The sequence below is a fragment of the Falco punctatus genome (assembly GCF_963210335.1).
Source record: "Falco punctatus genome assembly, chromosome: 4".
Lineage (NCBI taxonomy): Eukaryota > Metazoa > Chordata > Aves > Falconiformes > Falconidae > Falco > Falco punctatus.
The window spans coordinates 76,057,519-76,073,662 of NC_137583.1; the positions used below are offsets into that span (position 1 = coordinate 76,057,519).

At 35.1% G+C, this 16,144-nt stretch overlaps 1 protein-coding gene across 11 annotated transcripts in view; it reads left to right on the plus strand.

Annotated features, from left to right (window-relative positions):
• AKAP9 (A-kinase anchoring protein 9) overlaps nucleotides 1-16,144 on the plus strand; it is a 129,287-nt gene that overhangs the window by 90,638 nt on the left and 22,505 nt on the right. For 9 of the 11 annotated variants that reach the window (XM_080383589.1, XM_080383595.1, XM_080383593.1 and 6 more), the window contains 8 exons: nucleotides 4,010-4,222; nucleotides 5,401-5,439; nucleotides 6,623-6,855; nucleotides 9,376-9,495; nucleotides 12,498-12,674; nucleotides 12,780-12,884; nucleotides 13,316-13,468; nucleotides 13,728-13,907. In XM_080383589.1, coding sequence (XP_080239715.1) covers nucleotides 4,010-4,222; nucleotides 5,401-5,439; nucleotides 6,623-6,855; nucleotides 9,376-9,495; nucleotides 12,498-12,674; nucleotides 12,780-12,884; nucleotides 13,316-13,468; nucleotides 13,728-13,907 — 1,220 coding nt within the window. The remainder of the gene's footprint in view (nucleotides 1-4,009; nucleotides 4,223-5,400; nucleotides 5,440-6,622; nucleotides 6,856-9,375; nucleotides 9,496-12,497; nucleotides 12,675-12,779; nucleotides 12,885-13,315; nucleotides 13,469-13,727; nucleotides 13,908-16,144) is intronic. The other 2 variants (XM_080383594.1, XM_080383596.1) reach the window with 1 other exon arrangement.

Below are 16,144 nucleotides of genomic sequence, written 5' to 3' on the forward strand. Positions count from 1 at the left end.
TTCAGTTTGTGTGTGCTGCCTCTTGACCTTGGCCTGGCTCCACACAAACATGGATAAAAACATAGAACCTTCACTTAGAATTTGATGATATGGTAATGATACATTTCAATCTGTTTGTAATTAGCATCTGGAAAAGATGCTAAGAACACCTACCCTATAGGTAGGATCTCTGTAGTAGTAAGCAGAAAGATATTTCAGTTGGTTTTGAAGCTCAGCAGACTTCTCTGTTTCAAAGTGGGAGGATAGCGTAAAGTTTCATAGCAAAATGTTTTTCCTGGAGAATGCTATCCTGCCAGCCTTCCTCCTCTTTTTACATAGACAGATAATCCGACATGAGTTCTATTCACACACTATTAACAGCTGGAACGCACATAACTTAAACTTTTCAGGTTTCTAAGCCACGTGTCTAAAACAGGGTGCAAGGGATAGTTGGTAGTCTGTCAGTCCACAGAGGATAAACGTTGTGTGTCATCAGCACCAGTACTGACTGCAGCATTTCAATAGCTTTAGCAAAACTAGAAAGGAGGAAAATTAATTTCAGATGGAATAGATGTAAATATGAAAGAGGCATTGTTAATTTTTTTCCAAATATTAAATTGTGTGAAAAAAATCTTACAACACATCTTAACATGCAAAATAGATGAAGTCTTCCACCAAAATATAGATGACCTAAGAATTTATATTCTTGTACATGTGGAGTTACAAAATGTTTAGTATTGATGAATTTCAGAACACAGGCAGCTTATAAGTCTGTTGTTGCTCTCCTTGGAGGATAATATTTTTCTCGTGATAGTCTTTATTCACAAATCTTCAATAATTAAGGAGAACAGAATAATACATTAGGACAAAGCAGAGAGGTTAGTGTTAAGTTCTCTTTAAAGGCTGGAGTCTGTCAATGTCAGAACTGTCTGCGTATGTTTAAAATTTAAAATAGCATTTTAGTAGCATTTAGTAGCATTTAAAAAATAATACTAGAGACTAATTTTATTTATTAAAAAAAAAGTTTTATTATGAACTTATCTCTGTTGCTTTGCCTTCTGGGTTTGTATTTTGGGGCTTAGTTAGGTTTCCCGCTAAGAACTACAAGCTTGCCTCTTCATTTACAATAAATAAATTTCCACTTATGCAGGAGTCTATTGCAAAGAGTACATGCATAATTGTATTTGAAGATGCCATCCCCCAGTATGAGACCTGTTTATTATCCATGTTTTATTTTCTTTTTAAAGTATTATTTTTATCGTATTACCACCAGACAAGAAAAAAATCTAAAATTAACTAGGTTCTTGAGCAATACACTTCTGTTATAAAGTTTCTTTATGCAAACAAACTAATAGGAGCAAAGAAACTGCAAACTCTTACTCACTGGTAGTTTGTAGATAATGGGATTGCCCATATGTAAATGAAGGCAAAATTTACCTGTAAAATTTTATTAAATACTTGAAATATTCCATCAGAACCTGGTTTGGGGATCTAACGGATGAGTCAAATACGTATTTTTTGCTAGAAAGGAAAGTATATTAAGCACAAAAATTTAGTGAGAGCTATGAAGCTATGTTTTGCTCTCTCCAGATTTTGTCTGATCACATTTTATTTGGAGAAAAAAAACAACCTGGAAGCATATAAAGTGGAAACATCTTCAAAAAATTTTAACTGGAATTTAATTTTAATCAAAACAGTAGCAGTGTTAGTTTATAAGACATGACAGACTGGCTGTATTGATTTGGTTCGTGAAAAGTTCTGGAGTATGACACAGAATTTGATGTTAGCTTTAGCCCTTGACAGATATATTGCACAGTTGAGCTTTTAAAGTTAGGTGCAGGTTTATGTCACATGTAGGTATTTAATTCAGTTCAGTCTTTTGCAGGAATTCAGCTCATTTTCCCCTTTTAATTGCTTTAATGCTTTTTTAACTCCTGAATTAATTAAATCTTTGTTCATCCTTTTTTTCTGTGAACTTCCGAAATTAGTGCATTTCTAAATGACAGGCACCTTTTATTTTGGTGTTGATGTGACAAAACAAAAATGCCATAGAACTCTTTTTATTTAATTTCTTCTGCTTATTGAACTGAGTTGTGAGCATTCTCTGACAAAGCCAAACTACATTCTCTTATCAAATTCCTTAGAAAGGTATGCAGAACAATGTCTCAGTTCATTATGCATCTGATGGTACTCTGTCTTCTCTCGAGATAAAATGTGTCATTTTTGATCATTTTTTTCTTACCACAAAAACTACTGCAGCTGAGACATTTTTCAAACCTCTAGTGTTTTAGTCATGTCAGATATCACTTACCTAATGTGATAGAAAAGCTAATGCCAATGTGTTCACTGAACTCTGACAACTTTCATTACATCTCTTAAAAAAAAAAAAAAAAGGCAGGAGTAAATACCACAACATGTGATCGTAGTAGACTTCATGGTTCATACCTTTTTGGTGAGGGTGCATGCTCCATTTAACCTGGGAATGCCCTCTCAACTTCTGATCTGTTAAGTACTCATTGTGAACAACATTTGGTATGGTGGAAGTAACTACTAGAATTCATATTGTCTCAATTTTTTGAAATGCTGTTAATGATGGTTTTAGTTTAGTTTTTTGGGTTTGAGGCGTTTTTTCAACAGCCAGTCCCTCTATGTGGCTGTATTCTCTGTGAATCTAAGTCTGTAAAAAAAAGACTGGTCAGGTGTGCATGACTGATACACAGCAGGACCTGACCTGTGTTTCTCAGACTGTATATACAAGGACCACTGTTACTTAATCTCCTCTCATACAAAACTAGATGCTCACAGAGGTTTTACTTTGCCTACTTTGATAATGAATGGAAGCATCTTTAGTTCTCCTACATTGTCAAGCCAGGGTAAAATCCGTTTTGATGCTGACACAAGACTATAGATTTGTACTGATAAAGTACTTTCATATTGAAAATAGTTTGATACTGAAAAAATGCTGCTCTATATTCTGTGGGTTTAGTAAGAAGCCTGTGAGATAGGTGTGTGTGTCCAGCTGAGAAAGTTTGGACATTGTATGACTGATTTCTGTCTACCTTTTGGAACCATGGGTATCCGACGTGATGGAACACACCTTATCATGGAAATCTGGGATACCTATTTAGTACCTTCTGTCACTCAGTAAATGTCTTTTGTGTTCTGTGGTCAGATGTTTGTGAAAGGACTGATGTGAATCTTCCGAAGCAGATACCCTTGCAGGATCTCAGTTCAGTTTGTACAGCCCTCAAGGAAATCCACTGTTTTTTCCTAAGTCTTTAGCTTTGTGCTCACTTCCACATTATTCCAAGATGGTGCCATTTCTTACAGCCATGATGTCATTCATAAGGCTAAAATAGTTTCCCCTCAGAATCCTAGATAAACTATTTGACTGTGAACCAGTTTTCAAAAGCATACAAGACATGTTCTCAAGGTGGCGTCCAGAATTCTGTTAACAAGATCATTAATAGTTAGTTCTGTGCTACTTTAAAAATTGTGCATTAATAGTAAAGAAATTAAATTGTTTCTTAAATGTCAACTGCTACAGGGCTTTTGGGAGCGATTCAGGTGCTAAGCATGGACACCTGCAGCTAGATTTGGTGCCTTATGATGTAGGAGGTATCTATATTATACCTGACCTACAGGAGACCCATGATCTTACAGAAACTGTGGTTTGAGGTCAGGCAAATTTCTTGAGGCATCTAAAATTGCACCTGGCACCTGAATTTATTTGAAATTTCTTACTTCTCCTGTGTTTATTACACACTTATTTTTCCTTGGTTTTGGAGTTCCTGTTTGCTCCAGAGCTTTGGAGTTCCTGTTTGCTCCAGAGATCTTGTGCCAAGAAAAAAAATAAAAGCTATGTTTGGTCTTGTGCTATCCTTCCTGTCATTTGTTGATCATGGAAGAATAGCAAGGACAGGAGTAGAAGCTGTCAGGTGCTATCTAACGTGTGTGAATTCATCATGGAAAAAAACCCAAATTGTTCTTTATTGTCTATTAAATCTGCCCCAACATTGATGTTCTACAGGCCTCATTGATGGTTATGCAGATGAAAAAGCATTTCTGGAAAAAAAACTCCAGGAAAAAATAGATGTAATTGACCATCTTGAGCAAGAGCTACTGTGTACAGGTAACAAATTGCAGGAGTTAGAGGCTGAACAGCAGCAGATCCAGGAAGAAAAAGAGTTACTCTCCAGACAGAAGGATGCCATGAGAGCAGATGCGGGGCCAGTAGAGCAGCGTACGTATTCCTCACAATCTTTCTATGAGATTTTCTTACACTTTCAAATAAATTACTAAGTAATCTTGGCAAAGGTTTTTCCCCCACTTCTTTGTAATCAATAAAAATCTAATAGGGTAAAATGTGGTATTTTCATAACAGATGCCTAATGTTAGCATGATAACTTTTATTGATATTTAAACAAAAAATGACTGAATTTTCAGCAGTATCAAGCAATCACAACCGTTTTTTTAAGCCAGCAAAAGCTTGATACCTCTGAAAATCTGCTTTTATTTATATTATCACTGGAGATGAAAGTTAGCACCTATGGATAAAAGTACTGGTCTAAATACTTCTCAAACAGAGTTTTAGAGCGACTAGCAAGCATACCTACCAGAACATGATCGAACTACACAATGGCTATACTTATTTTAGACACAGAAGATACATTTTTCTAACAAATTCCTCTTTTGGGGAAGAATGGCAGAAAAGTTGCATGATAAAGAAAGCCTGTTATCTTCCAGTAATGAAAACTTTCGGCACTGATGGTGATAATTTCAGATAAATACTATGTCAATATAATCTAACTAAATACTTACTCAGAAGAGCATTTACCTTCAGGAAGGTAACGTCTTTTAATTCTTCCTTAATCTAATAAACTAATATTTTATGTTTGAGAGGGGAAGAAAGTTAGAATAGTGGTGTTTTAAGAAGTACTGATCTTTCAAGGATTGCAGAACTTACATTGTGAATAGCAGGATGAAATTACTATTTTATTTAACATCTAAAAGTTTATGGCAATTTATAATGTTGCTGTTTTTATAAATTACACATCTTGGTGTATATTTGCAATTTCCTGCATCTACTTTGTGTAACGATGAAATGTTAAAACCAACCTGTCGCTTCCTGCTTTATAGTAAAGAAGTTACTTAACTATGACTCCAGTTTAGTTACTTGTTTTATGTATAACAACTGTAAGGATAAACATTTCTATAAATACATGTAGGTACTTATGTCATGCATACCAGAATAACTTACCACATTCCTTAAGTTACCTCAATAACTTTGTCATTAAATGCCACATCTATCTTTGGCTTCATTTTCTCTTACATTGTTGCACCACAAGAAAACTGTAGCTGGCATGTGAATTACTTTGCTTCTTTTTTTTGTTTTCTCTCTCTCTCTCTCTATTCTCCTAGGCCTAGTAGATGCTGCAGTCGATGCAGCTTCCCAAGCAGGTGTGTTTGTATGTTGCATGGCCAATATGTAATTGGGTGGAAGACTTACACATACTGACATTGTTAATCAGGATTATTGGGCTTTTGGTTTACTGACATTACTTGTAATTCTTACTGGCCTGCAGCTTTGATGTTGTATTTCATACTCAGTTTTACATTTTGCTAACAACATTTCTTAAACTTTCTAAACATAATAAGCAAATTCATTAATAACCATCATCTTATTCACCTACGAATTACAGATACTTAGGTGGTATTGGAGGGATATTTTTGTAACCTTTTTTTTTCTTTTTATTTCCAAATACAGTTGATTAATTCATTATGATAACTAAACACTTGTATTATATTGATATATAATGGTTACCTAGAAATGAGAATTGGTTAAATATGATGTAAGATGATGGTGCCTAAAGGATCTTTCTTCTATAGTGAAATTGTATTGTTTCTGTCTAAATATCAATCATGTTTTAAAGATTCTTCAAATGAAATTGCACTTTACAGTTTGGATTTTACCTCAAGGGATTCATACGGTTAGTTAATATGTACTTCAATGGGCTGTGGCTTAAGAGTCTCAGTAGAGTGGTTTGGGGCTTTACTATATATGCTTGCCAGCCTTTTCATGAGGACTCAAAATTGGGCGTCCGTGCAGTCAATGATTATGCAAAGCTCCATTACAGGTCAGTAATTTCCCCCTCTGCCTGCCCAGCAACCTCACTAAGTCTTTAAATATTTCCTTCAAATTATTTATATGTATCACAGTAAATGATGAGACTGGGAGTGGATTGATTTTACTGATGCTGGGAATGAGAAGAGGGTTGGGTTTTCTGTTCTTCATTGTTAACCCCTGTGCTGACTATCTGTAGTTTGAACCCATGCATTTTCTTTTCAACTGTACAAAGACTTTTTAATTTTTATGAAACTTAAACAGGAAAGTGATCTGATACAACTTAACAGTCCTCTGAAGACTAACTAAAGGATAGTAATTTTAATATGAATTTGGTTGAGTAGTGATCTTGATTATTTCTCAGAAGAAAATATATTTTCTAAAAAAAGAAAAATAGCGAAAACCCAAACCACTTCACATCCTTCTGCAGAGTACAGCATGGATACCTTGGGGAGTGGTTTTACTTCATAACATTACTAACTATCTAAAAGTAGTGTGTTATGCTTTTATTACAACCAGAATTGCTGGAGGAAACAGAGAAGCTAATGAAAGAAAAAATTGAAGTACAACGTCAAGCTGAAAAAGAGTATGATGACCTTCAGAAGCAAGTGAAAGTCTTGGAAATCGACTTGGAAGAACAGGTCAATCGTTTCATAGAGCTAGAGCAAGAAAAAAATGCAGAACTAATGGACTTAAGGCAGCAAAACCAGGCTTTGGAGAAGCAACTAGAGAAAACAAGAAAATTTCTAGATGTAAGTATGATAAAAGGCTAGTTTCATGAAGGTGGGTGGGCACCAGTACTAGGGATTGGTTCAGTGGGAAATGCTAATTTTTTCACCTTCTGTGCAAACATAAAGAAGCACACAATAGTAACAGTGTTAGAGGTTCCAGCCCAAGAATTTAATTAGTTTTAAAAGTTGAAAATTCATTTGAGATGCTTGCTTAGGACTTCTCTGTGTTTCTAAGTATAACTTAGTAGGCTTCTTAAATGTTTAAAATAATGGGAAACTTCTAAAATTAATGAGGAAACAAATTTTTGTGACCTTCATTTTTAACAGTTTGTGGAATTTCCATGTTTTCCAATAAAGTCTGTTAGAATTAGTCTGTCTGTGCAAGGTCCTGCACCTAGGTCGGGGCGACTACCAGTATTAATATAGGCTGGAGAGTGAAGGGATTGAGAGCAGCCTGAGGAGAAGGACTTGGGGGGTACTGGTGCATGACAAGCTGGACACGAGCCAGCAATGTGCACTCACAGCCCAGAAAGCCACCTGTATCCTGGGCTGCCTCAAAAAAAGCGTGGCCAGCAGGCTGAGGGAGGGTGTTTTACCCCTCTACTCCACTGTCGTGAGACCCCACTTGGAGTACTGCGCTCAGCTCTGGGGCCTCCAACATAAGAAAGACATGGCCCTGTTGGAGCGGGTCCAGAGGAGGGCCACAAAAATTATCAGAGGGCTGGAATATCTCTGCTATGAAGACAGGCCAAGAGACTTGGAGTTGTTCAGCCTGGAGAAGAGAAGGCTCCAGGGACACCTTATGGCAGCCTGTCAGTACTTGAAGAGGGCTTGTAAGAAAGATGGGGACACACTTTTTAGCAGGGCCTGTTGTAGTAGGACAAGGGGTAATGGTTTTAAAGTAAAAGAGGGTAGATTTAGACTAGATATAAGGAAGACGCTTTTTATGATGAAGGTGGTGAAACACTGGCACAGGTTGCCCAGAGAGGTGCTGGTTGCCTCATCCCTGGAAATATTCAAGGTCAGGTGGACAGGGTTCTGAGCAGCCTATCTAGTTGAAGATGTCCCTGCTTATTGCAGGGGGCTTGGACTAGATGACTTTAAAGGTCCCTTCCAACCCAAACTATTCTATGATTCTCTGAATTGTCAGCTTTATTTGTATTTAGAAATTGAAAGCAGAATTTCTCTTAAGTTTCTTTTATAGTCTTCCTTCATAGTATCCAAGAACGTACCTCCAGATATAAAGCTATACCTTCCAGACAGTTACACTATATGTGTATTTGTCCCCATTCACAGGAGCAGCTGTCTCTATTGTACACAACTTCTTTCCTGCCTTAGGCACTCTCTGCGATTTTGTTTTAGACTCTACCCTATTTTCAGCAAACACTATCTTCCCTGCTTCCACCTTTTCCCATTTTAAATGTCCTATGGTGCTGTTGGGAGAAAACTTATTTCTGTGCCTTCTCAATTAACTCTCTAACTGACAGCAGTACGGTGGAATAATTCTTTACTTAATAAATACAACACTCTGTGGCACATTCTCTGTGTAATCTATGACTAAGCACTATTAAAGGAGAGATATTTCCAGATACTTCTTGGCACAAATGGATTTGCTTTATTTCATTTTCTGCAGTTATAAGATTATTCTTCTGACTAAAACTAGTGTGTCATAATAGGACAAGGTTCAGAAGTAAAAATTCCTGTTACAAGTCCTATAGTCAAAAATGCATTGTGGTTTGGGATTATCAATAGCATGAACTGCAGAGTTATGGAATACTGAGATGGGCAGCTGTTTGTGCTAGCAGCATTAGTACTCTACTGTTTCCATGAAACAGCAGGTGAGTTTTAAAATCTGCAACTTGTAACGGTTGAGGATTTATTCTGGTTTCCTGATTTTTTGCAAAATATTTTGTTGCTAGATGGAAGCATTCCTCTGTGTATCAGATACTTCAGCTAGTTTATTTTAATGCATCTGATAAGGTTTGTCTGTTTTATGAAGTGTCATTTGAAGGTGATGCTTCACTGGATGCTACCAGTTGTGCATTATTTCCGATATAAAGATGTATTTCCCAAATGTCAGACTGGGATATATAACAGCTGAAACCGGTTGAAAGTAAAGTGAAATGTAAACTTCAAATATATTTTTTTTCTGTCAGCTCCTCATTGATATTAACACAGAGTTCATTTCTATTCTTAATTTCCGTTTATCTTACGTATATCGGAGATAAACATTAGGAAAGAAAAATACTGGGTTATTACCATTTCTGTGGTGTACCCAGAAGAGAAGAAACACAACTGTCATTTTTGTGAAATAATGCATCTATCCTGTCCTAAATTTTTAGTTTTAAAAATAAATAAATAAGTAATTTTGCCCCAAATGATGAAACTTCTGTTGAATGTAGTTGCAAAAGGTTCTGCTACCTTAAAGATACTGACATAATGTTACCAGCCTCACATTAACAGAAATAAGAAGTAGTAATATACTTAATTTAGGTAGTTTTTAAATCAAATGGTGTATCCACATGATTTCTTAACTTTCAGGAGCAAGCAATCGACCGAGAACATGAGAGAGATGTATTCCAGCAAGAGATACAGAAGCTGGAACAACAGCTTAAGATTCCACAAAGGAGTCAGCCTGTCAATGAACATCAAACCAGAGAGGTAACACATTTTTTTTTCCTTTTATGCAATGAGTATAAATGACAAGTTGACAGCTGTTAAGATAATGTAATGAAGCTATATTATGGTGTACCTAACCTGCGTTAATTTACAAGCCAGGAAAGCAATTCCCCTTAGGTGAGGGGTAAGGTGAGAGTGGTGTAACTGTGTTTTGAGGGTTTTTTTTAGGCAGGTTGTTTGGTTTTAATAGTAGGCATTTGTAACTCAAAAAGGTTCTTTCACATAACAATTTAGAAAATCCACTGTTTTCAAAAGCCTGTGGAAACATTTAGAACTTCTTTAGCAATTTCACATGGGTTTATGTTGTTTTTTGACATCCCATTTGTAGCACAGGTACACGACTGGAGAAACTGAGTCACCAAGGTTTAGCACCTGAGATGTAGCAGTGCGCTCTGTGTGCACTGGAACCTCCCCAGTGAAAGTCTGTCTCCACTGAAACAAATGTGTTGAGTGTAGGACAGCAGCTCAGTGGAGTCACAGAAAATGCTTAGACACAACAAAATCAAGAAAAGTGGCAGCAGTGCAAATGCTAGATATTATGAAGCTTTTGCATGTTTTGTTTAATGACCTGTTAGTCAATTAAAGTGCATTTCATTTTTTGTGCATTTTCTTGTGTCCTGCTTTTTGAGCAAGGCTGATATTTTTGCATGATTTTCTTGCCTGATTTTCAGTATTAAAATGCCTTTTATTAGGTTGCACTATGATTTTCAAATTGAAGCTCTTACTGAGGTAGTTCAGTTGCTGTAATTGAATTCTTAAATATTAGCAATATTTAGTATTCTGTATTATATACTTTAGTCCTAAACTTATGGTCCTGAACTATAGACATTAATAGGACATAAATTGATATATGTGAGATACAAGTTGTCAAAATATTTATTTACTTATTCTCAGATGTAGAGGTGTATTTCATGGATTTTTTTATAAAATTTAATACAAAGGTTTGTAAGAAATCTTACAAAGTATTCATTCAGTAGTATGTGATACGGCTGTCATCAGCCTCTGCACAATGAATCTTCTGAGATTAGCTGGGTGTGTGTTAACCAACACATACAGAGCAATTCTGCCTCTGTTTCCTTCTATTGCAAAGTGTGTGCACGCTCCTCTTCTGTTGGCACATTCCACAAATGGTGGAGAGTTTTTAGCATGATTAGTTTTACTGAATCCGGAATATTCATTCTGAATTCATTTCATTCTGTGTATGTGTATAATTTATGGCATGGCTAGCATGTGAATTCCTGGTTAAAATTATCACATGTTAAAATAAAAATTCTCCCAAGAAAAAAATTCAAATTTGATACCATAATAAAAATTGCCCTATTTTTCTGTACAGAATCTATGGTAAAAATAATTTTGTTTTATATGCACATATAAGCATATGTATATACTCTTTTAAGTTGGCAGGTATGCTACAATAGAAATTGAAAGCATACTTTAAAATGAAAGACAGATGTAACTGTGATTAAATTTTTCAGATTTGTATCAGATGCTTTTAAATTAGAGGTTTCTAGTAGGTAGAAAAACAGACAATAAGATAATGTTTGCAAGCACCACAGGAGTGACAGCTGTTTTAGAGCTGGGTGATGTCGAATGTGATATATTATAAATTATAGACAGAATGTTCAACAGCGTATTAGATTTACATTTAATTTTTATCAGGTGAGGCACATGTCTTACTAAATAGTATCTTTAGATGTCACTTGGAATATTTTGTAAGTATACCTTTTCTCATTCTTTCTCATGCTTTTCTGAGATAGTGGCTTTATTTTTTTCGTAGTTGCACCGTTTTTTAAAATGCTCTTCTGCTTTGCGTGAATGCTGTGAGCATTCGGTTGATAACTTCATTTCTTTTTTAATGTTGTTTCAGCTTACTCTGTCAACTTATTCCAGGGAAGTTTGTCATGAAGAGTCTGCTCTAGACTTGATTTTTCTTTTTCCATTTCTCTCTCAGGACTTTTCTGTGGTCACTTCAGACTTTGATGTTACTCATGGATGGATAACGTCAATAATACCATCCTGTCAGCTTTATGTTCTGGTCCTCTTCTATCTATTGAAATGCTTTGAGTCTTCTACCTTTTGGCTACATCGTAACTTCCTAATTGTAAATACTGAAATCAGTTTCTTGAGTGGGACGAACATTACTTTCCATGCCTCTTGCTCGATTGCTTAGTTCAACTCAGGTCTTAACTGTGCATCAGGCCTAATACCATGGATTTGTCACACTTCTTTCTTATCTGTAATTTTGATTAATCATTACTGAAATACTGCTAGAACTGGGATCATTTCTATCTCTACTGCTTCAGTTACTCTTCTAATATGTTGTTTCTAAGCTGCAAACATCTGACCTACTGAGATTTAGAATGCTTTATTTGGGTGCTTTGTCCCCTGTAGAAAGTGAAATTGTATCATCAATCATATCTATTTGGTCCCATTTAACAAACCCAGCAAGAAAACAAAACTTTGTTTCTCAAGGTTGAAGTACAGCAATTCTCGTCAATGTTAAAGACCCAGTGACTTTAGGATATGTCTGTATATCACTAATCAACTCCTTATTTTGAATAATTTTGACGCAGATTCTTACAATTATGACACTCCTTAAAGATGCAAATAGCATCTTGACCCTACAGTCAAGACATTCCATCTGTAGATGCTAAAGGTATCTTTTTAGTGGGCTACATAGGGATGCCATGCTACTTGCTTTTAACTGACTACAGAGTCTGAAAAATTCAGAAGGACAAGGTCAGTTCTAGAGAGTAGGTGATAGAGCATAGAACATGAAATTTGTTTAAAAAATGCTGTTTATATTTGTTGGGTGTAGCACTACAGTATCCTAACTTTATATTGTTTCACCTATAGAGTAGGAGTTTTCTTATGAGAAAAAAGAGGGATATTTTCTCTCTGTCAAAAACTACTGCTGTTGCTATTGCTAGCAAACCCTTCCAGTCTAGTACAACATATTCATCATCTTGCCATGTTATCACCAGGTTGAACAGTTAACAAATCATCTAAAAGAAAAAACAGACAAATGCAGTGAGCTTTTGCTCTCTAAGGAACAACTTCAGAGAGATATACAAGAACGAAATGAAGAAATTGAGAAACTAGAATGCAGGATAAGAGAACTGGAACAGGCCTTAATCATCAGTGCAGACAACCTGCAAAAGGTATTGCTTGATCTAAAATGATCATTTACTACTTTCTTATTTTCTTGAGAACAAAACGGTATATCTTTTTTATTTGTTTATTATTAATACTACTTATATTTAAAGGTGGAGGACAGGAAACAGTTTGGCACCATCGTAGTAAAGGGAGAATTACCTCTTGAAGTACAACTGCAAGCTGAACGAGAAGCTGTGGACAGAAAAGAAAAGGAGGTAAAATACCTGTGAAACATTCTGTGTTTCTGCTGATATTTTGTTTTGTCAGTTATTGCTTTCTGTTGAGTTTAGTGAACTATACAGATGAAATTTTTTAACAGATCAGAGAGACAGCAGTCCAAATCCCTTTGGAATTCTCTTGTGAGCTATGGTAATTGTTATTGTCTATGTTCATGCTTATCACTTACAAGTGTGTTTCTGGAATCAAAATTCAGCCCAAGTAAGAAAAACTTCATAGTGATTTCAGCTTGTTTTTACTGGGTTTTAAAATTCCATTCAGTTTAAGGATTCAGAATGTCACTGAGTACCCATTCTTTTGTTTTCGTATATCAAACCAGTTTACTGTAGACAATGCACTTGAAAATCATGACATTCAGTTTTTCATATGGCCGTCTATTCCTTTTTCTCCATTCATTTTGGAAACGTAGGTCACGAACCTTGAGGAACAACTGGAGCAGTTTCGAGAGGAGCTAGAAAATAAAAATGAAGAAGTTCAGCAATTGCACATGCAACTAGAAATTCAGCGAAAGGAGTCTACTACACACTTGCAAGAACTTGAACAAGAGAACAGATTATTTAAGGTAATTGTGTAACAGAAAGCCTAGAGCTTAGTTCTCCCTCCTGCCCAGAAAGAAATTCTTAGAATTTGGCATTTTGGCTTTTTCCTTGTCAAGCATTCCACAGTTCAACTTGCAAAATATTAAAAGAACTCATATAACTACTTCCCATTCCATGCAATTTGTGTATTTTGATTCCTATGCCTTAAATGCTTATACAGGAATATACAGAAAATGTTATGTACAGCTATAACGTGTTTTGTTTGGGGTTTTTTTTTGGTAGGATGAAATGGAAATACTGGGACTAGCTATCCAGAAATCTGAAGATGCCACCATAAAGGACCATCATTTAGTGGCTGGGAGGCTCGCTCACGTCATGCAAGAAAAGGAGCAGGAAATAGATCATCTTCATGAACAAATTGCAAAACTGCAGCAGCAACTTGAAGTCACAACTGACAACAAAGTATGCACTTTTGAAATCTTTTTGAGAATCCTACTTTGTGTTGTGAGCTGTTTACAGAATAAAAACCCCTCCATGTCCCCCCCTCCAATTACATTATCTTCTATTGCTGCCTTAATTTAAAAATGCAAATGCTTCAGTTTCAAGCAACACTTTAACCCTAATCTGTTTTTCCTCTTTTGTCTCATTTTTTTTATGAAGGATACTTTTTGCTTGCTTTTCTTTTTATCATTCTGCCTTATTTCTGCTTGAGTTTTTGTCTTCAATTTTGCATTCCTTAATCTAATACTTCCAAGCATTCAATAGTGTATAGATGGACTCTCAACATTCATTCTACCATATTCCCTACAATGACTTACTTTCAGTGTGATGTTTCAGTGACATCTACTGGATTGCGTTGAATTTTGTAGTGAACTTCTGTGCTCCATGAGCTTGTGTAAATAGTTTGCCATCATACTGATGTTGGCAACATCTTTAATGCAGTTTGAAGCATTATGGATGTGCAAACAAAATGCTGTGTTTTATTAGAAATGGAGAGCAAGAAACATTGATTCATCTTTCTTTTATTTACTTAAGAAATAATACTTATTTTGCATTGATGTAAGTGATAGCAGAAACAGGCATTCAGTATCACATATTTTTATAGAAAAAAAATTGGATTTTTTTTCTGACCATTTTAGATGTGAGCATTTATTAGTCGTAAGCTTTAATCCCAAAGCAAATATTATTCAGTAAGGTAAGACCAGGAGTTCTGTTACCCTTCAGTAGATGATTGAACATTTAGGGTAATACTCTACTAGGACATATTGAGACCAGTAAAATAGAGCTCAGACTGAGCTGGATAATTTCACTGTGGATTTATGTGCAAAATTTAGTTATAATGAACCTCAGTGAATAATGACAAAACTTTGAACTGGATTTAGGAAATTAGACTTAGGAAATTTGATTTAGGAAAGATCATACTTTAGAAATCTGGAATGGTTCTGCTTTATACAATGACCGGTAATACTGTTACATTTCTTGCCTTGAAAAAAAAAACCACCCAGGATTCAAGTAGAATTCATTTTAATGATTGGTTCTTCTCCTGTTATATGAAGTTTCATTTTCTTAATTTCATCTGCTTACTCAGTTATATTTTCCAGGACATTAAATAATTGCTCTGCTTGATTATGAGATGGGTATTAAATATCAATAGATATTTAATATCTAGGTCAATTGCTTTCCTAGTCCCTTAGACATATTCATCCCACTACGTGCTTCTTTTAATTGCTGTATTTGCCTTCTGTGGTCCTTTATTCCATTATGTTATTAAGAACAGAAACTGTTATGCTGACTTGATAGCAATCACCCACCAGGATCACTGTTCTTTTCTTATGAAAACAAATGACTTGTTCACATTTTATTTAGTGTTTTTGAGCTTCCTCTAGTCTGTGGATTTTTAAAAATAAGTTCTTCGTTGGCAAATCAGCTCCTCTAATTTATATGGTCACATTTATCATTTATTTTTCCACATATTAGACTTACTACAAAGTCATCATCTTATTCTATTTAACTAACTAAACATAATGAAGTATTGAAAGATAAAGGAAAAAGCATGGCTATTTTAGTAATTAATTTAGTCATCTATCTTCTCTTCTGCATTTTTTTTCTTCTTCATGTTTCTAAAAGGTCCTTTTAGAGTTCTGACCTATTTTATGTACCTTAACTGATTTTATTTTGTACTATCTCTTTCCAAATATTTTTAACAAATTTCCTTTTAACTTTTTCTTTTCCATTGTAGAAGTACTGTTCATTTCAGATCTCCAGACACTCCTTTAAGAAAATATATCCACTTTGTTTCTTAGATGTTCTACTTAGAATCTGCTCTGTCTTTTGACTTTGTAAATGAGAATTTGCTCCCACTGTCATCTAACAAGCAGGTTTTTTAATTAATTTTATAAAACGTATTGGAATCTGATAACTTGTATTTTTATTCTATTATATTTATTAAACTTAGTGTTTAATAAATTAGTAGATGTCAATTAAGAAATTATATTATTTATTACAATTTTATTTATTAAACTTAGTGTTCATCAACACCAGTCACTTGATGATTATTTTTTTGTGTGTCTACTCATTTATTTTTTTCTTAGAAGCTGATATAAGATGGCTTCTCTTTTATTCATCATAAAGTCAACACCCTGATATTGGCTAATTTATGTGATTTTATTAATATCTTGGAATTCTGAGCCCCTTACACA